We start from the raw sequence: 20,291 nt of genomic DNA on the forward strand, positions 1-20,291 counted from the left end.
AGACAGAAAGATTTTGTTCACAATTTCAGAGTAAGACATCTTTCACAGTGATTTATTGATTTACATCATGTGTATGCTGTAAATGTGTGCAATATACATCAATAACTATTGTAGACCTGTTTTTCATGAGTCCTGGATTTTTGTCCGACATGACTGGAAGCATGTTGACTGTAGCACAAGAAGAAACTTGATAATGAACCCAGACATGATACACGTAATCATGGTGATAAATACTTTCCATGGGTCAGACTGGATGGCAGTTAAGAGTTATTTTATTTTCTCAGTTATTACTCTCTCCTGAATGTTTCCTGCAGAGATAGACCATTGCGCTGATGGAAAACACGGCTGTGAACAGGAGTTTATGAATACAGAAGCTTCATGTGTATGTAAATGCAGAAATGGATTCACACTCCGACCTGATGGAAAAACATGTCAAAGTGAGTCCATGCTCATTCATTCTCATAAGTATTTAGTGACCTGCAGCCAAAGGATATGATGTGTACATTCAGACACACTGATTTGATGGGATACTACAGAATAGAATTGCCATAAAATAGATGACATTTATTAAATAATGTAAGATTTGTTGCAGTGAGTCTTTTTACTTTTTCTGTTGTTTTGATTCAGTGTGGAGGCTTCAGAATAATTTTCATATTTTAAATATTTGAATATTAAACTGCAGATAAGTAAAGAAAAGCATGACTTCAAAGTAGTCTTGATCACACATTTGGCATTACAAAAAAAACAACGTAATTGATATTTGTGTGAGGCAACGTGGACAAAGTTCCGAATATAATCTTTCATCAGCATCAAATGCTTCAAATGTCCTCCTGGTATTTACACGTTACGTCATGTTGAATGAATTTTGAACTATTTGTGAGGTCAGTGTTAATCCCGGTGCTCAGAAAAAATTCTGTTTCCCTCCCCTAGATTAAGGGGATATTCTGTGTTTATGTTTACCACCATGCTTCATTCATATCTTCAGTCTGTTATTATTCTGATGACAAAGCAAGAGCACCTAAAGTTACAATATTGCGCATTGTAATTGTAATCTGGCCAACAACTCTGAGCCGTTCACATTATATAATATAAATAAAAAAATGGATTCTTAATGTGCCACAACAACATTTCTAAAATTCAACTCACAGGTCTGGATCTGTGTCAGACAGTGGACCATGGCTGCGAACACCAGTGTGTCAGCACCACTGACGCCTACATCTGCAGATGTTTTGAAGGATTTATGTTGGCTGAAGATGGGAAGAGCTGTAAAAGTATGACCTCAGCTTTATGTGATATAGACCCTCTCTCTCGGAATTTAAGTAAAAATACATAAAACATGTATTTGATGTCCTTGTTTCTGACAGAGCCCGAGTGTGGCGATGGAGTCATGGATCTGGTTTTTGTAATCGATGGCTCTAAGAGTCTGGGCCCTGCCAACTTTGAGCTGGTCAAGCGATTTGTAAAGGGCATTGTGGACTCGCTGGACATTTCCAGAACAGGCACACATGTTGGCCTTCTTCAGTACTCCACCAAGGTCCGCACAGAGTTCACCCTGGGCCAGTACACCACAGCGCAAGGCATCAAACAGGCTGTGTCCCGGATGCAGTACATGGGGAGAGGCTCCATGACTGGCTCAGCCTTACGTCACATGTTTGAGTTTAGCTTTTCAGCTAAAGAAGGAGCAAGGCAGAACATCCCACATATCGGCATTGTGTTTACTGATGGGAGATCACAGGATGATGTGTCCGAATGGGCTACTAAAGCAAAGAAATCTGGTAGGCGTATTATCCTGCCTTGCCATTCAGATGCACTACAGTTTTTTAATCAAACTAAGTTCTTTCTAAAAGGTGTTTCCAGTCATTATCTTGTTTTCTGTTACTTTCAGGGGTCACAATATATGCCTTGGGTGTTGGCAAAGCCATTGAACAGGAGCTGAGAGAAATAGCTTCAGAGCCTGATGAGAAGCACCTTTTTTACGCTGAAGATTTGGAGAACATGGGGGAAATTACAAAAAAGCTCAAGTCCAGGATATGTAAAAGTACTTCCCATTGCCTGAACTTGCAGTTTGTCAAAAGACACTTCAACCCACAAAACAGGGACTCTAATTGTGTGAAAGTGCTCCTAATTAAAATCTATAAGAAAGTCAGTTTACTATTTGCACTGTTTTGCGCCATTTGATCTAAAGCTCAATCCTACAAGGCAGTTTCTTGAAAATGTTCAGTTTATACTTTCTTCAATTGCTTGGCAACACTGCCACCTGCTGCTGTTATGACGATCGATAATTTGAGTAATGCTGTACATTTTTTTATGCAGCAGCACTGTGCAATTCTCCACAACACATACCTCATCTGTCCTTTGTGCATTCCTAACTGTGTCCCACCCATATCTACTACATTCTCTACAGGCAGAGACAGGAAGGGAAGCAGGGAAAGATTAGAGAGATAGGGCGAGGAAAAGTGTGAGATAGGGAAGGGGGGGGAAAGATAAAGAGAACCGAGCACAGGAAGATCTTCTCATCTCATTTATTCTTTCCCCACAGACAAACCATCTGATGAAGACATGTGCCAGTGTGGGAACGTGATAATGTTTCAAAGCCAGGTCACTGAGAAGCTGAAAAACCTGTTAGAGAATAATATCCTTTTGACCGCACAGTTGCACTAACATTCAATATGTATTTTTTTGTGGTGATCTTTAGCATCTATCAAAGAATCCTCCAGAGCACATAAATACAAAGCTACATGCAAAGAATCAGTGTTTAACTGTGTAATATCAATAGAAAAGCACAATTGTAAGTACAGTTTTCAGTCTAGGCTCTCACTCTATGAGCTTCTCCAGGGCAGACTGTGCAATGCTAGTGAAGTGACTAACAGTGCAGATGAGTGCAAAAATGATTCATGTGTCAGCTGTGCACTGTGCTGTTTGTAACCTTGGAAACAACACTGGAAAATAACACAGCATGAAACTATGGATTTTCAAGTCCTATAACATTAATGATACATTTCAAACCCTGGTAAACGCCATGACATGTCTCCTGTATTATAATTTTAGAAACAAATGTGTAGTAATAATAATAATAATATTAATAATAATAATAATAATGTAATTGGTTCTGAAAGAGTGGACAAGGGCATAACTATACATTAGACTAAAGTGAAGGAATAATAACATTAACTGTAGACAGTTTCTCAGTTTATATTACTTTGTTAAAGTTAAAACTGAATCCACATTGAATAACATATCTAAAGTGATAACTTTTGAGCTCTCCCATGAATCCTGATGTGTTGTTGATGTGTAGTATGAAGGTAAAACAGTGGCTTGAGCTCTCCCTTTTGCTGGAGAAATGCCATATCAGTAAATGGGAAGAAAATATGACCTATATATAAGTCTATACGTGACACATGAAACAGTGTCATGGTTTAACTGGCAAATGATTACTATAAGCATCATCTATGGACAAAAGAAAGGTTGAATGAAATCATTTGGGGAGGCACACCTCAACCAAGAGGTGCAGAGATGTAACAAAAGACATGTGACTGGGCCTTCACACAAAAAAAGTCATCTTCTGTGGTGACTTTAAATTTTTGTAATCAGTAAAAAAGTTTTTATTTCACAATTGCTTTGGCGATGTAAACGTCTGTTTCCCATGTTAATAAAGCCAATTACAACTGAATAGAATTGAGTTTTAAAAAACATGAGGTTATTAAAATGTACATTCTCTTTAAGATAAGATAAAGCAGGTCTATACAAAAGAAATTTCCAAACTTGGTAGGTTGCCTTTTCAGTTGTACCTGCATCTTTTCTTAACATGCTTACTTGAAGCCATGTCAAAGAAGCTGGAGACACTCGAGAATCAACACGTGCGCAAATGAAAGGCTTGATGAGAGACTCGAGCATCCATCCTCTGACCTGCAGTGTAGCATCAGCAGGAAACCTCTGATCCTGCTCAGCAAGCTGCACTAAAACATATGCAAATGAAATGCTTTCTACTGCTATTTAAACACTTTGTATACAACAAACTTTTGTCTGTAATGTTCTTTTTTTATGTAATGCAAAATCAACTCTTTGCACAGTAAACTGACAAATAAACATTTTACACATTTATGGTTTGTTTTTATTAGACTTTATAACCACTGTAGGGGATATTTAAACAATCTTCACACCATCAGTGGTACTTAACTATTTGTCAGAACAGACAAAGATGTATGTAAGCTGTTCAGTCAGTAATATCCAAACTGCATACTTTCACAGACTCAAAAACAGACTCTATGCAAAAATATATACTACAAACATTGTACATGTACTACCCTAAACATTACCACCAGGTGGTGGATGTCTTCCAGAGGGGACACTCCTATAAAGGGGAGGACACTCACTTGAAGCACACATGTTTGCCTCCCCCTCCTTTATGAATAGTGTGACTGTGAGCAGGGGACAGTCAGGGAACATTCAGCAGTAGTGCCTGCACTGCTTAGCCTACATGTTCACTGCAGATTTTTGTTTGGGGCACGAGGGCAGCAGACCATGCATAAACACACAGAGAGACTAGGGGAGATAGTGGTGCCCAGCTACTCTTAGGAACTGAAGAGCTGTAGCTGTCCATGCTTTCACTGCTAGACAGTGTCTGTCTTTGCTAACAGAGAGCAGTGGGAATTGTGTTTGTTTCTATCATAAGTTTTTTTTATTCATCTCAACTCTTTTTTTCAAACATGGGGTGTTCCTCCTCCAGTGCACAGACTGTTGATCAAGAGAAAAGACCAGGCACAAAGCCAGAGGAGAGCAATGGAGACACAGTGGGTAAGCAGTGATCAAGTGTTTTAAAGTGTCATTTAATTTGGCACTTCTGTGTGCTGTACCTGGTGAGTATGAGCTGTACTGTTTTTTAAATACACAGCACAGTTAAATGCACAGTTTCCCTTGTCACTGTTACTTTTATTGAGTCAAGTCTTGCTGAGGTGTGTGTGACTGCTGCCGGTTGGTCTGGAACACTGTGTGCTTTCTGACTCTGCTCTGCTGCACAGCATACTACAGTACCTCATGGAGAGAATTGCTCATGTTAACACGTCTTCTCTTCAATGCTCAGAAGTGGTTGGCTTTTCTTTCTTGACGTCCATTATTACAAGTATGTTTTGTTTTTTGAAGCTGTAAACTGCCTTGCATGATTTATTGATGAAATGAGACACAAGAAGGAGATGACTTACACAGTATGATCAAGTTTAATTATCAAATCATTTCATAAATCTAATGGTAGAAGTTAGCGAGCACTGCGTACAACCTCTACAGTAGCACTGTGTGAAAACCAGCTGGGAGTGTTTAGCAGTCCATCTGCAGCCCCAGGCAAGAGTTGCAACTTTACCTGTTTGCTGCCACTCTGCATTTGTCTGATTTGAGAGATTTGTTAAGATATTTAGCTGATGAGACTGATGACACCCAAAGAATAGTGTGCACCTTCTTCATGCTTCCAAAGTTTGGATGCAAAGCTTTAGATTATCATCTGTGAATGCATGATAAGGAGTGTTGGAAAGTCGCTCCAGGAATTTACAGCTCACACTAAACAATGGAGGAAGATGAGGGGCTAGGAGGTTCATGCCCTTTTGAAAGGAACCCAAATGTTTTCAGAACACTTTGAAATTCCTTTGCATGGGACATTTTGCATCTTAAGGAGGTGGTATTATGCTTTTTGGCTTTCCCCCTCTCCTTTATTGAGTTATATACCTTTTTTTGCATGTAACAGGTTTGCAAAGTGAAAAAGCCCAAAGTCCAGCCCAAAGGGAGTTCCCATCTCCCACAGAAAACTCTGCTCTGAACTGCCTGAAAACAGATGGTTTGTAGTCCAGCCATTTCCCTTTCATCCCTGTGACATCACAGTGCCTCATATAACGCTCGCCAAGCGGCTAGTCCGACACCCCCTCAAAAACACCGGTGGAAAAACATTGAGCTGCAGCGCACAGCTCTCCTCTCCCTTCCCAACACTAGCTACCCTCCAGGCAGTCAGTGGACATAAAGTTGTTACTGTGATGTAGAGACAGAGCTCGGTTAAAACTTTATGGGTGAAAGATACTTTTGTTACAGTTTAATAACTCCGAACTCTTGCCCCAGTCTATGTTGCCAAGCTGGTCGGCAACATGTAGCCTACAGATGAATCGAAGCTGTTTACCGGCTTCTCGCTGACCCGCTCTTCTCTGCTTCTGATTGGCTAGTAGTCCTTAACTAGGAACTGCGCATGTGCAACTCCCAACAACAATCATTTAGAGACAAGCTAAAACGAAGCGTTCAACACACAGGGTGAGAGAGGAGCTGCAGCAATGTGCAGTATGACAAAAATATATGGTGTTTTTTGAAAATTAAACCATGTAAACCTGTTCTGGTGCAACCCCTAAATAGGATTTTGAACCTGAAAATGAGCTCTTTAACACGTCATGCTCTGTGTCATGTTGTCATGCTCTGTGAGTGATCACCTTGGTTTGTTGGGCTTTGCATATGGACTCTGTGTTCAAACCTGGAGACACAGTGGGTAAGACACAGGCCATGATTGTCCATTCATGGGTCCAACCTACTGGCACATGGCTATGTCATGCCAGGCACAGCTGACTGTAAAGTATGTTCTCATTGCTTCTCCCCACATACACATGACATGACAGTTACTGCCCTTGTTAGAAAGTGTTCCTTTGTGCATGTGATTGCTCAAGTTGTGTTAAAACTTTAATTTGAATAAGGAAAAGATGTGGCTTATAGTTTTTGAGGAAAGTAAGTGAATTACCTAAGCCCAAATAAGTGTTATGTACTTATTATACCTGGCATAGTTCCTCTGTACTCATGTACAGCATTTCCATCTTCCACTATGTCACTGTGTGATGTTTGTGTGAGGGCATTGTCTCCCCAGACAGCCAGCTATGGTCACCTGGACGAGTCTCTTTCCAGGCTCTTACATCACCCCAGCAAGAAAACCAATTATTGTACTCTTTGAACAGGCAGGCTTCTCTAAATGTGGCTGAATGGGTGGAGGTTAAAATCTTACAGTGTACAGTCTGTCTGACAAACCAGCTGTATGCCATCCAAGCCACCACTGGTCCCATCCCCTGTCTGGGCCCCCTATCTGTCCCCCTCCCTTACCCACTGTGCTCTTGGCCAGCCATGGCACTGTTGTGACTGGGATGTCTGTCATCTCTGGCTGCAAAATCATGTTGACACACGAGTCATCCATGCCTGGAGAAGCTGTCTCTGAATACACATTCACACTTTTCAACAGCAGTTCTGGCCTGTGCAGCTATGTATTCTCTGTGATTGTTGATATATGAGACAGATTTCTGCTTAAAGAACTTCTGGAGACTGATGATGAACATGTTTGAAACCTACAAAAGGAAAGCTCGTTAAGTCAAAAGCCATTAAATGATCTTACAAAACTTCTGCTTTTACACTTGTACACTCTCAACTCAAACGTGATGTTTTTAGAAATATTTCCACCCTTTCCTGTGTTACGTGTTCTTCCACTGGCTCCTTTTCATTGGAGTTGCCACGCCGTCACATTCCCTTCCACCCATCACTCTGCTCTTTTCACCACTTGTGACAGACAAATAAAATCAGGAAGCTGCAGCGTCCAAACTATCCACCCATTCAGCTATCTGAACCCTTCTGGTTCATCTCATTTGTGAACAGTCCAGCCAGTGTTTTTGCAAAGAAATTAGCTGTGATATACTGTTCAGGGAAACCGTGTTAAAAGAAGCTTTTGTTAGGCTGTTGTGATTCCTGTAACTGAGATGTATGTTGCAGTTCCTGACATTTGAGTTTAAGTATCCAAGCCCTCTGTTGTTCCTCATCTACTGTTATTTTCACCCAAGCCCTGCTGATGGCTTGTTCACACCCATGGTTATAAGAGCAGGGGTCAGAGAATGAGAAGAAAGGTAGGCTGTCTCCCCAAAAGCAAGCAAAGCCATTCTCACGTGTATTTTATTTCCTCTGAGAGTGACTTGTGTGTGGTCAGGGCTTTATACAAACATAGGTTTTTATATATTACATTTTCAACTACGGAAATTAAAGGATGTTTTCTCTAGCACGCATTCAGTGTGCCTTATTGCTTTGTTTTCTGTGTCCTGCTGTCCACGATGAGTTAATCTGCTGTTCTGCTGTGTTGTTTATTGTTTGGTGAAACAGAAAATTTAGTAATTTACAAGTATTGTCCACATGCACATATAAATGTATTGCTTTTCATAAGGATTATGTTGTGCTTATATATAAATGACACAGACTTTTAGTATAGTATCATATTGAAACCAGTTAATAAACAAACACATTTTATTTAGTCATGAAATTAACATACAGAAACATAACTGATTGATTCATGGATGGTTGAGTGTCTCAATTAGGATGCATTTATGAACGCTGATAAAAATGGTGTCATAACAAATGTGAGAAGCCATAAATCCTAATCAAGCTTCTCTTTCCCTGTATTTACAGCAGTCAGAAACGGGATCATTGCAGAAGATGCACAAACCATCGAGGACCAGATGCAGTTGCCTGTGCAGACTGCCTTACCGGACGATCTTCAACCAGGAGCTGATGATGAGACAGAGGTCGTGTTGGTAGCCCTGGAGGCCCAGGAGGATCTTGGCTCTAGGGAAGACCTCCTGGCTCCACCTGAGCCTCAGCCAGAAACTGTCGCCCCTGCAGAACCAGCTCCAGAGGCTACTGAGGAGGCACTACTCCCTGTGGAGGAAGCTGCGCCTGTAGAAACTGTAGTGCCTGAGGCCGATTCTGAGGTCAAGGCTGTTGCTGAGGCTACAGAGGAGGCCCCTTCTGTTGAATCGGTGCAGGCAGAGGCCCCTGCTGTTGTTGAGGAGGCATCTGCTGTGCCAGCTGAGGCCGCTCCAGAGGTCAAAGCACTTGTTGAGGCTACAGAGGAGGCCCCTTCTGTTGAATCTGTTGTAGCTGTGCAGGCAGAGGCCCCTGCTGTTGTTGAGGAGGTGGCTGCTGTGCCAGCTGAAGTCTCTCCTGAGGTTGTTGGCACCCCTGATGTTGAACCTGTTGCATCTGAGCCAGCAGAGGCCCCATTGGCTGTGGAAGAGGCCGCATCTGTAGCAGCTGTAGCGGCTGTAGCGGCTGAGGCCCCTGCCGAAGTGGCTGCTCCTGTCGAGGTAGAAGTGCCAACTGACAGTGCTACACCAGTTACTGCCTCAACAGGACCATGTGAATCCTCAGAACCAGGAGAGGCTTCAGCACCAGCACCAGGGGCAGCCTCAGTTGAAGGTGTAGTACCAGATGAGGCTTCAGCCCCGACTGAGGCTTCTTCAACTGTAGAGGCAGCAGCGCCTGTAATAGATACAGAGCTTGCTGTAGCAACTATTCCAGAGATGCCTCCATTATCTCCTGTCAGAGTTGAGGACCAAGCTGAGCCTCAGCCTGCCGTTGAGGAGGCAACAGTACCTCCTGCTGTCGCTGTGGTGGCACAATGCCCTACAGAAGTCACCCCTGCTCCAGCCCCAGAAGTTGAATCTGCTGCTACTGAGCCAGTCCAGGAGGCAGAGGTTCCAGCATCTATACCAGCGGTTTCAGAAGCAGCCCCAGAAGCTCCAGCAGCAACTGTGACAGCTCCTGTGGTTGAGTCCACCCCAGCAGTCCCTGAAGAACCCTCAGCTCCAGTCCCTGAGGCTTCACCTGAAGGTATGAAACTCTAACATCTTTCTATTGCTTCTTTACAGTGATTTTAAATTGTTTGCTTTGCATAATCAAATAAAGAAATGATTTATTTAACCCTGTTTTTGTAATCCTTTTACAACAACAATGGAAAGACGGATAGATTCCCACAACAGTATCTACCTAGCTATTTAAAGGAGGTTTTTATTCTACACGTGACAGTTAGCACACTGCAATGAGAATGTCTGCCTTTGTTATGGAGAGTGCTTTATGTCTTGAGGGAGTTTATGACTCAGTGAATTTACTTGATTTAACACAAACGTATTTCCTGACAAACCTGTCATGCTAACTTTGACTTTAAGGCATCATACCATGTTTAACATGCTTGAAAAGGCATGATTGACAAATTGTGACAGGCCAGAGACTGACCTCTACCCAAACACTGTCAGCCCTCTAAACAGTTCAGCATTGCCACTCGCTGAAATTACTGGGAAAAATATGCAAACATGCACTAAGCAGTAAGCATGTGCAAAGATAGAACAAACAATATACTGTGCACGTAGGTCATCCTTGTCCTTCACAAGTCACACCAGCAAATCCGTCTTCTTGCCACACATAGGGCCAAAGTAAGATTGTTTTCTTTAAAGACAGTTTTAAAACATCACCCCCTCAAAGGTGCTGCCATTGGTAACTAAGAAGGGTATCCAACCCGCACACACATAGTTAGCAACACCAACCTCTCAGTAAACCATTCAACCTCCTTTACATAGGTTCCTGTCTGTACTCCTGTGATTGGTTGGAGCTGACTGGATGAACAGGATACTGTTGAACTGTGAGGCTGAACAGATAACGCAGTGTGAGAAATAGAAAGCAGCCACACACTCTCAGAGTGAGAAATGAAGGCTTGTCTTGAGTGTGTCAATTATAGCAGGAGCATGTTGTCCGCACAACAGCGCCAGTCACGCAGCTCTCACTCATTGTACTCTATTGTGAAGTGTCGTGCCCTGCTGCGTCAAATTACATAAGTCAGTGTAAATGCTCTACAAGCCTGACTGGATTCCAGTCATCATGCAAACGTGTAAAAACATTTTCAGGGCACATTTTAAAGAGAAATTCAGCCAACCGTCATGTGTTTGTGATAACTTTCTATTATTCTACTCAGATCCTCATTCGCTTTTACACTATTGCATCAGTTGAATTTAATTTGGATTGTGTTGTGGTCCCTGTGACCCTCGATACAGGATAAGCGATTGACGATGAGTGAGTGACTGAGTAAGTGTGTGAGTGTGTTGTGGTGATGCCATTTGTTCTGTCAGTACTGTCTTTATTACAGATACAGACACAGCAGTACTGTTTTACTTGCCTGGCTACAATATGTGAAATGTTACTCCTTTTCATTACAAAGTGATTCTCTGATTAAAATCTTTGAGATATTCAAAGTATTTTTAATTGTATAATTGTAAACTGTGTTATTGACTTTATTGGGAAAGAAATGGCTATTGAAACAATTCAAATCAGTGTGTCAATTCCAACTCATTAAGTGCACAGTACCTGCAGTGGTCAGTTTCCTTGCATGAGTGGCACCCTACTCTTGACTCTCAAAGAACATGCTGTACTTTCGGGGAGAGAGGCCCCGCCAGGCAGCACGTGCAGAATACTGCTCTGGTGTTTAAGACATATTGCATAACCTTTATTTGACTTTCTCTCTGGAGGCTATAGTCTGTGCATGCCAGTGTGTGTGCATGCCAGTGTGTGTGTGTGTGTGTGTGTGTGTGTGTGTGTGTTGAGAGGTAAATCACTAGGTAGCCAGGTCAGCTGGACCAGATGTGGTTAAGAAGGAACACGTTTCTTTTCTCCCCTGTGATGCATTGTGACAGCAGTTATGTCTTCAGTTTGGAGATGGTTAAGTCATATGTCAGACAAGCTCAAAGTGTCCTCAGCATGAAAGACTGCGACTCAGCTTGTATTGAATAAAAATCTCACGTATTGATCTCTTCTTTTGTGTGTGTGTGTGTGTGTGTGTGTGTGTTTGTGCTCGCACGCAGTGGTGTCTGCAACTGAGGCCTCTCAGGATATGGAGAGTGAGAAAGCCAAAAAGGAGGATTGAGTGGGTAAGAGCACAACCGCAAACCACATTTTAACCCAGTGCAAATACTGCAGGATCAGTTTTTGTAAAAACTGGGCGCATGGAGCAGAAGAGTGAATTTTGATTCAAAAGAAATTTAAACAAAGTTGACAGTTAATGTTTGCTAACTTGCTGTAATAAAAACACTGAATACGAAAAGTGGAAGTGCATGTCAGATGATCATCTCACTCTATTCCTTATCCTCTTATAGAGAGAAGAGATTCACCAAAAATAACAAAAACCCCAAAGCCGCCATTGTGAGGCAACTGGAAGAAAAAGAAGATAAAGAAACAAACGCTACATTTTCAGTATTGTCTCATCAGCGCTCACCAAACTGTAAACCAGATCTATTAATAAGCATGGTGCCTTAATAACATGTCATTTAGGAAAGATCAGAATTTTTCCTACATTTGTAAATATAAACCTTTAAGTTTTTCTACTGAGACCTTAAGTGCCTGGAGCAACACACTCTACACACAGGCAAAGAAAATGCTATAAAAACACTTGGGACAGGTTACATGAGACAAGAGGGTGCAATGACATCTTGAAATATATGAACTAGGGAAGCATGCTTGCTAAGTGAATCCTTGACTATTTAAAATAGCTGCTTCTGTGGAATACAAGCCAAACACAACTGTGAATAAAATTATGCAAAGAGGTGACAGAAATACCAAACTGGGTGGATGAACAACAAATGGCTGGGTTTACACTGCCAGCTTAATTGCAATTTTTTATCACCTATATGAAATTGACATTTTTGTTTGGTGTTTACACATTATTTAATTGCAGCCTTGCTAATAAGGGTAATTTAATTAATATGAATGACAGTACTAAATGTTGAGTAACTACTGTAAGTTAAATCCACGTTTCCTTAAAAATATCTCTTTGATATCACTTTATTGGATTCCATGAATAAATGTTTTTGTTTTTTTAGTAAGGAATAAAAAATGCATGCAGATGATCCGAAGCACATGCAAAAGAGTAGAACTGACATAATGAATCACTGCCAGGCTGAGGTTGCAGATGAGTACTGATATGTCATCTTGCTGTTCCATGAAGACATTTTGTGCAACTGTACTGTAGCTGGCAGATAAAATTCTCCACCTGAAAATAAAGGCATTTCCAAATATATATTTATAGGCATCATTAGGCCTTGCTACGCTGATGTCATGTGCACATTGGTTTTGGTTTAAGAGCACAGTAGAAGATCACCTAGTGGACATGATTTTTACATTATCATTAGTTCTACATGCCGTGTTTAACAAAAATGTAGGAAAAACTGTAGGTCTTAAAAGTTATTTTAATTGTGTAAGATGTGATTGACGTTGTGGGGACACATTTGTTTTTATGTCTGACAACTTTTTTCCATCTTTGTTTCTCTGTAATATATCCATTTTCTGAGCTTTGTGTATGATTCTGCTAACCTAGTGTACAGAATAAAAGTTTACCCACTAAAATATGTGCTTTTTTAAAAAAATTAAAGGGGTCTGTGTTTTAATGTGTGACAACTAGCTGCTGATGAGTGACAGTAGGCCACTGACATTATCCAAACATACAGTTTGGAGTTGTGTATTTGGACCTGACCCCACATTATCTCTCATTTCCCATGTTTGAGATGATGCCACTCTTGCACTTAATATCATACTGTATCATTCACATAATGCAGTGTGTGACCCTGGAGCAGCAAGGTGAGCAATCATTTAAGAAAACATGAATGTTCTTAACATTTCTCATTACTTAACAGGCAACAATGAAGGCTGGATCAGCTGATTTAGACTAGACTGAAGGAGCTAATTATTTTACTCAGCTGATGTGTTGTTTTAAAGAACAAAAGTCACGTGGATGCCCTTTCTTTAGAGTGTTTAGGATGATTTTTCTGTCAAGTCAAATAAAACAAAATAATATTTGCAATGAACTCTCTATGCTCATAGTATAAGCCACAACTCATTAGTACATTGGTTAGAGCAGGACTGCTGTAATCTATAATCTATTTTTGACCATGATCTGGGGCATAACACATACCGTCTTCATATTATATGGTTTAACCATCCCGGCGGCATCAACAGACATATTATAGAACAATATTTAAGAACCAATCACTGAGGAAGAAGAAACACAGAAAGTGTACAAACTACATATAGTTCTGTTCATGTCAAGGAAAAAAAATAACCATTTAAGCAAATTAAGAAAACATTTATTATTGAGTTATATTTGATCATCCATCATCTGGCATAATAACAGAGAAGATACACTGCCAGGGGTTTGGCTGGTGACAACATGACTGCTAGTTTAATTCAATAAGAGCAAACAAGCTTGTACTTCTCAGCTATTGAAAGTGAAATGTTAGCAGAGGCAGTTTAAAATGCACTGCTGTCTCCAAACACGTCTCATCAATGTTAATGAGAGAGTAGAACGTTAGAGCCTGACTGCTGTTAGTCTGCAAGGTGTTCATGACAGGACTTAATCACTTAATGCCCTACAATATATGATTCATCTGTAATAAAAATGATTAGTGCTATTCAGGAATTTTGTTTGATCAACTCTTGACTGGTCTATAAAACCAGGCACATACTGTTTATTTTTAGTGGGCACAGGTTGGTTTTTTATTGCTTGATAGATATACTTTAGGAAGCATCGGTCAGAGGGCCCAATACAGCGACTGCTTCAATCTCAACCAGTCCACCCTAGGAAGAGACAGAGAGAGAGAACATACAACACAGTGTTCATCCACTAGAGAATTCATGGATAAAGAGCGTAAGTCTTCATCGAATACTTACTCTGGGAAGAGCAGCAACCTGGTAGGCAGCTCTGGCTGGGTAGTTAGTGCTGAAGACTAGAGATAGCAGCACATTTAATGGCATTAGGTTACACATATTTAGACATGTTGGTACGAGCTTTGGCCAAGTTTCACAACTGGTAAGTGAAAAAAACACTGTGTGAAAAACTACAACCTGATATATAGACAGTAGTGTAACTTGTTATTTCTGAGATTGTTTTATGTTTTAGGATTACTCCAAACTTGGTCTTTTGCTGCCAGGCTTTTTTCATTGCACACACAACAAGAGCAGCACAGGTGTAACTAATAACACTAATTAGGGGATGTGTTTCATTGTCCCAGCTCGTCTGCACAAGCAGTCATTAGTGTTGTAAGCCAAACCAGTGTTTTTCCAGCTAAGTTAATGTAACAGCATGGGCTAACAGACATGTAAAATTAAAATATTTAATCTTTGGGAAAACATTTTGCTTTCTCTTTGCGAATATTTCCAATGTTTCAGCTTCACTAATGCACACACATTATTCCATCATTTCCAGCTCACATCAAAACAAAGTTTTTGATTTATCTGCAAACACAATATACTGCCGTACTGTAATATACTGTACTGTATTTACACTTCATTACACTGCATTACTGGGAAATGCAATGTAATGAGCTACAGCAAAATAGTACTTACGTCTGTTTTCACTTAGTTTGCTTGATTAGAGCTTTTAATAAGACTGTGAGGGCGTGTACATACCACGCTAGATTAAAATGTCTCTGAACATCCTATTAGTTTTGTGAAACCTGTTAGGGTGGGAGAACTTAGAATGTAATTCCAGTATTCAACCTGAGCAGAAGTCTAATTAGCCAGAATAAATGAAAAGAACTGTGATACACACTTTGAGAAAGGCAAGTGTGCCAATATGTGTATTTTTATCCATATTTATACCATATTTTTTATGGGATTTTTATTCTTAATAATCCACTCGAGTGCCTGGATTCAGATTTTTTATGCCACACCCTGCTCATAGATGAAGGCAGATTGTTTTCCTCTTTATAATTACTTCCTCCAAAAGCATCAATGAGTATAGTGGTGCCCCTGTTACCAATCCTTTTGTTTATACAAAACTACTTTGAATGAAACTGAAATGAATATGGTGCATGTGGACAAAAGTCATATTCTTTCTGGGTTTTCATGTGGGCTTTGTAATTGGAGTTAAAACATTTCTTGGCTGCCTGTGGAGCATCAAATGTGGCATGTTGTCTGACATTTAGTTAAAGGCCTAATACACTGGCGGCAGCAGCTCAGGTTTCACTCTGCTTAGTGACTCAGCAAACGTCCAAGCGTACTTGCTCTGGATCTTTCTTGGCATATTTATAATACAAAGCCAATTAATGCATAACAATTAAACAAAACCAGACAAATATATAGGTAAGCTTGATTGATTTTATGGAAAATAATTTCTAGTGAATAGATAAAGAGTACATAACCATAGATGAGCCCTCAAAACAAGCAACCAATGAATCCTGCCTTTCTGTATACTGCATGAGAGCAGTACACAGAAAGGCAATGATTAGGCAGCTTCAAGTCAAACTAAGTGAAACATCACCTATTCAGCGACCAGTATGTACAGGTCTCTCCATGCATCCCCGGCGGGAGGGAATAAGATGCAAGGAAAAGACGCACGGATGCAATTAAGACACTGAGGTGAACCCCTGGTGAATGCAGGTTCTCTGGGTTGTGCTGACACCCAGTGGCAAAGTTTATATTGCAAGATGCAATTGATGAGCTTTTGCCTGAGTAGTCACAAGAAGGCCTGTTATGAAGTTTTACCTTGGCTTAGCAATGAGATGTTACAAATAAAAAATGCTTTTTGTGGAAGTGAATCAATGATACTCACACTGCTTGTAAACTTCGTTGACCTTGGTAAAGTCGTTCATGTCAGCTAAGAGCACTGTGGTTTTGATAACTGTAGGAAACAATGACAAAATGTATGTTTAGGTCTGAGATAAAGGAATTCTCCTCCATGTGAACTTCAAAGTGATCAAACAAAATGCAATACTTTTCAGACAGTAAAGTTTTCCTCACCATTCGCATAATCGCAGCTAGCAGCTTTAAGGATTTCACCCATATTCACAAGGGCCTGTGGAAAAAGAATTTGAGACTGAAATGAGAGGAAGCTCCTAAAGTAAGGCTCAAAATTATTTACGTTCAAATTATATATTCAAATTACATACTGCTTGTATTTATACAGTAGCAGCTGATGGATTGCATATGAGACACCTACAAGAGATTACCTTTGTAAACAGAATAAAGTGGAGTAACAAGCTTCCCAACTAGTTTCCCATTTTGCAGTGCTCGTGGTTTATGAATGAAAGAATGATGAAGGGTGTTTCATGGTGGGTCACCTGTCTGGTTTGAGCCTGAACACCCCCATCCACCAACTGTCCACTGGCAGGATTCATCCCCAGCTGTCCTGAGATGTACATGGTCCGATCTACCACTACTGCTTGGCTGGGAGACAAACAAACAGAAACAAAGGATCATATAAATGGGATTAAAGGCTGTGTTGCTAAATCTTGCAGAAAGAGTGCGGGATCTGCTTGTACTTTCTGGTCTTCACTGCAGACCTTTGAACAGATATTTGGTTTATAAAAGTATTTCTATGTCTCTTTGTACTTTGTATTGAGTTACTTACTGAGTTTATGTACTTTCACAATTGTTTCTGTGACTGCAGGTCTAGGTGTTTAAAGATTCTGATGAATTATCTGTCTAGCATACACAACTCTGTTGCATAGACAAACTATAGATTTAGAGAACTTCTCATTTCCCCCTTTAAGGTCCATTAACATGCTGAATGTAAAATATATTGTTATACTGATAGCCAGTGGTCACACAGAAGCTGTCGGCCTACAATTTATCCAAACATTGTCATGCAAAGACGGAGGTAGAAAGCTGCATTGGGAAAGCACAGTTTGCTGTTGATCTCAATAGTTTAGCCTTTCATAGTTAACAAAGTTGAAAGTGCAATTCAAAAAACGTGTACTTTGCTCCTTCACAGTGACTACTGATTGACACAGCAAACTCCACAGTGCAATTAAACACAACTGTATGTTCATATTGAGGAAATGATGAAAGCCGTAAAATCTTACCAACACTGTTAACATGCTTTCTATGTTTGTTTTTTATTGCTACTGAGTCTGCTGTGTGCCGTGGGCCAGCTGTTACTGCCTGAAACGCTCCTCACCTGTACGGGCCGATAGCAGCAGGAGCTTTTGTTGTGCTGATAATCCTCCTGATTAATGTAGACATTTTACTGGGAATCTATGTAATCAAACTAAGTGAATGAAACAAGATCTCTGACCGAAAGCAGCAATAAGAAGGAAAAGCTACACGATCAATGGATTACGTAATGAGAGCTTACTGTAAATGATGTTTTAGACGCGCAACATAGTTTTTTATTTTCCATTAACGGATAGCGGACTCCATTTATGGATTCATAGAAATATTGTATGCTGAAATCAAGACTAGTCGTGAAAAAAAGAAGAAGATATAATTCAAAGAAAAATTAAGTTGTGTTGTGTTATAACTTTTAGTTGCGCCGATCCACTATAAATCCCATGAACACCACATATCCGGAAGCAAACATCACGTCTACCAGCGTGTGGAAAACTCACATGGTAGCTAACAGGGGAAAGAGAGGGCGCTTACAAGCATATTGGGGAATCTAGAGGTGAACATATGCGGTGGATCCGTTCTCTACTTACTTTTTAGATATGTCGTATTTGTGTTTTTGTTAATTAAACCAACACTCAAACGTTTAGTGAAGTAACGTGTCTAGCCAGCTAACGTTAGCAATGTCAGATTTTGGCAAGTCATGTGGGTGTTTGAGGACTCTCAGCTTTTCGTTTAGCGACCAGCCTGTCTGTCGGGGTAACTGAAGCGTGCCTTTTTGTTTTTGGTGTAGAAAATGTCTTCAGCTAAAGCGAAGATACGGGAGAAGAAGATGAGGAACCAGCCCTCCAGTGTGCAGTACCACCCTCCCAATGTGGAGAGCAGATCACAGAACGGAGGAGACACCCCGGTCACCGGTACCAACCTAACGCCCTCTCTGTTTATCAGTTCTGGTCCAATGTGTATCTGCCTTTGTTGTTGTAATGCTGTGTGTTCCCTCTTCCCTGCTCTTTCTCTTTCCATGAACTCGTCTACTCTTGCTGCTGCGTTTCAGAGGCTCAGCAGGTTTCAGTCTAGATCCTGTCTGACACCATCGTTTACCTCTTGGTCTGCATGTCAGTGTTTAACAAACACATCGCTTCATATATACAGGAGTCCCTGTCAGTTCCAATGTTACTGTCTTCAATTAAACCTAAAGGGAATGATGTTATGAGCCATTTTCAGGGTCAAATTAACTTTTATTAGGAGGAGTCTGGGTACAAATGAGCTGTGGGCTGCCATGCTGTACTACCCCACCCCAGGTTTACTGTGCGCCAGTCACATACGCCAAATCCTATTGAAATATTCTAATTACACAAACACACTTATTTGTTTAGTGATGTGCAAAGACTGTTTACACATAATGTCATCAGGAACATTAAATGTGTTTAAAACTAGGTAGAACCACATGAATAGGTAAATATGAAGTACAGGAGCTGTCTTAATACCCTTACCTTTTCTGTTTTTATCATGCTTTATTAACAAACAAACATTGAAAAAATCAGATTACTACAGAGTAATTGCCACAGAGACAGCTGCTGCCCCTGAGGATCTGTGGCCCGAGGGCAGTTGCCTGGTTGGTAATCCAGCCTTGGACGCATTCTCATTTTTACCTGTGATGAATCTGAAATGACAACAATAGTGATTATCCCAAAGGTGGAGGTGGTGATGATGGTCCATCTGACATCCGTCCGTCTACAGAACGGCCAAAGAGCCCTTACCAAAAGGGCAGATGGGTGAGTGGACACCAGAAAGATGGTGGAGGCTACGCCAAGGAGATGCCGAAGTACATCACTGGTAAAGACATTGTCCTACTCGTACAAATGATTTTGAAGAAATATCTAATTGCAATTATTTTGACTGATATTACAACTGCAGTTATCTGCAATACTAGGGGGACTGATCGTTTTTACGAAATTATTCTCCTTTTCACAAATTAATTATGGTGTGATATTTGCAAGGATCTGAGCCACACAAAGATGTTTTCTTAAGTCTGTAGAATAATATGTGTAGGCCAGGACATCTCTGCAGCACGTCCATATTTAAAGAGGTGATATTATGCTCATTTTCAGGTTCAAAATCCTATTTAGGGGTTGCACCAGAACAGGTTTACATGGTTTAATTTTCAAAAAACACCATATTTTTGTCACACTGAACTCAGACAAAACAGAAATCCTGGTCATCGGGTCCCAGCAGATGGCAAATCAAATACTGCCATCTGCTGGTTCCCTAGTAAATCACATTAAGCCTGTGGCAAAGAACCTTGGTGTTTGGTTTGATAGTAATTTAAATTTCGAGCAGCACACCACAAAGCTTGTTCAATCATGTTTTTATCAACTTAGAAATATAGCTAAAATTCCATCTATGTTAACTTTTAAGGACACCGAGACCATTTTACACGCCTTCATCTGGATTATTGCAACAGCCTTTTCACCTGTTTAACCCAAAAATCTATTGATCGACTCCAGACTGTCCAGAACTCAGCTGCCAGGCTTTTAACCAGAACAAAGAAATATGACCACATTACTCCTATTTTAGCTTCATTACACTGGCTCCCAGTATGTTTT

General features: G+C 40.5%; 4 protein-coding genes across 8 annotated transcripts in view; 3 read left to right on the forward strand and 1 right to left on the reverse strand.

The window, feature by feature from the left end:
- Positions 1-4,101, forward strand: part of LOC123968336 (matrilin-2-like) — a 10,863-nt gene extending 6,762 nt beyond the window's left edge. Inside the window, exons 9-14 of the mRNA XM_046045038.1 lie at positions 315-437; positions 1,149-1,271; positions 1,365-1,775; positions 1,886-2,038; positions 2,540-2,632; positions 3,814-4,101. Of these exons, the coding sequence (XP_045900994.1) occupies positions 315-437; positions 1,149-1,271; positions 1,365-1,775; positions 1,886-2,038; positions 2,540-2,632; positions 3,814-3,869 (959 nt within the window). The 3' untranslated portion in view covers positions 3,870-4,101. The remainder of the gene's footprint in view (positions 1-314; positions 438-1,148; positions 1,272-1,364; positions 1,776-1,885; positions 2,039-2,539; positions 2,633-3,813) is intronic.
- Positions 4,102-4,466: 365 nt separating this feature from the next.
- Positions 4,467-13,194, forward strand: LOC123968457 (calphotin-like). The gene is made up of 4 exons (XM_046045237.1): positions 4,467-4,794; positions 8,452-9,654; positions 11,673-11,738; positions 11,964-13,194. The coding sequence occupies exons 1-3, from the start codon at positions 4,707-4,709 to the stop codon at positions 11,732-11,734; spliced, it is 1,353 nt and encodes a 450-aa protein (XP_045901193.1). The 5' UTR covers positions 4,467-4,706; the 3' UTR covers positions 11,735-11,738; positions 11,964-13,194.
- A 735-nt stretch (positions 13,195-13,929) lies between these two features.
- On the reverse strand, positions 13,930-17,917 carry LOC123968272 (2-iminobutanoate/2-iminopropanoate deaminase-like). The gene is made up of 6 exons (XM_046044919.1): positions 17,759-17,917; positions 16,920-17,025; positions 16,600-16,654; positions 16,412-16,480; positions 14,530-14,585; positions 13,930-14,436 (listed from the first exon to the last, which is right to left on the reverse strand). Exons 1-6 carry the CDS (start codon positions 17,821-17,823, stop codon positions 14,377-14,379), a joined length of 411 nt encoding a protein of 136 aa, XP_045900875.1. The 5' UTR covers positions 17,824-17,917; the 3' UTR covers positions 13,930-14,376.
- The window catches only part of pop1 (POP1 homolog, ribonuclease P/MRP subunit), a 15,220-nt gene continuing 9,502 nt past the window's right edge, over positions 14,574-20,291 (forward strand). The window contains exons 1-3 of one of the 5 annotated variants that reach the window (XM_046044915.1): positions 14,574-14,668; positions 18,479-18,602; positions 19,381-19,521. In XM_046044915.1, the coding sequence (XP_045900871.1) occupies positions 18,482-18,602; positions 19,381-19,521 (262 nt within the window). In that variant the 5' untranslated portion in view covers positions 14,574-14,668; positions 18,479-18,481. Of the gene's footprint in view, positions 14,669-18,137; positions 18,245-18,478; positions 18,603-19,380; positions 19,522-20,291 lie in introns of those variants that run through there. The other 4 variants (XM_046044914.1, XM_046044917.1, XM_046044913.1 and 1 more) reach the window with 4 other exon arrangements.

The sequence above is a fragment of the Micropterus dolomieu genome, linkage group LG03 (genome assembly GCF_021292245.1).
Source record: "Micropterus dolomieu isolate WLL.071019.BEF.003 ecotype Adirondacks linkage group LG03, ASM2129224v1, whole genome shotgun sequence".
In the NCBI taxonomy this organism is placed as follows: domain Eukaryota; kingdom Metazoa; phylum Chordata; class Actinopteri; order Centrarchiformes; family Centrarchidae; genus Micropterus; species Micropterus dolomieu.

Excerpts from the sequence above, each read along its gene's own strand:
- LOC123968457 (XM_046045237.1), top strand. The coding sequence starts at position 4,707 with ATGGGGTGTTCCTCCTCCAGTGCACAGACTGTTGATCAAGAGAAAAGA. Across the intron at positions 4,795-8,451 it reads GAGCAATGGAGACACAGTGG|CAGTCAGAAACGGGATCATT; the intron begins GTAAGCAGTGAT and ends CTGTATTTACAG. Across the intron at positions 9,655-11,672 it reads CCCTGAGGCTTCACCTGAAG|TGGTGTCTGCAACTGAGGCC; the intron begins GTATGAAACTCT and ends GCTCGCACGCAG.
- LOC123968272 (XM_046044919.1), bottom strand. The coding sequence starts at position 17,823 with ATGTCTACATTAATCAGGAGGATTATCAGCACAACAAAAGCTCCTGCT. Across the intron at positions 14,586-16,411 it reads CAACGAAGTTTACAAGCAGT|TCTTCAGCACTAACTACCCA; the intron begins GTGAGTATCATT and ends TGCTATCTCTAG. Across the intron at positions 14,437-14,529 it reads AGGTTGCTGCTCTTCCCAGA|GGTGGACTGGTTGAGATTGA; the intron begins GTAAGTATTCGA and ends GTCTCTTCCTAG.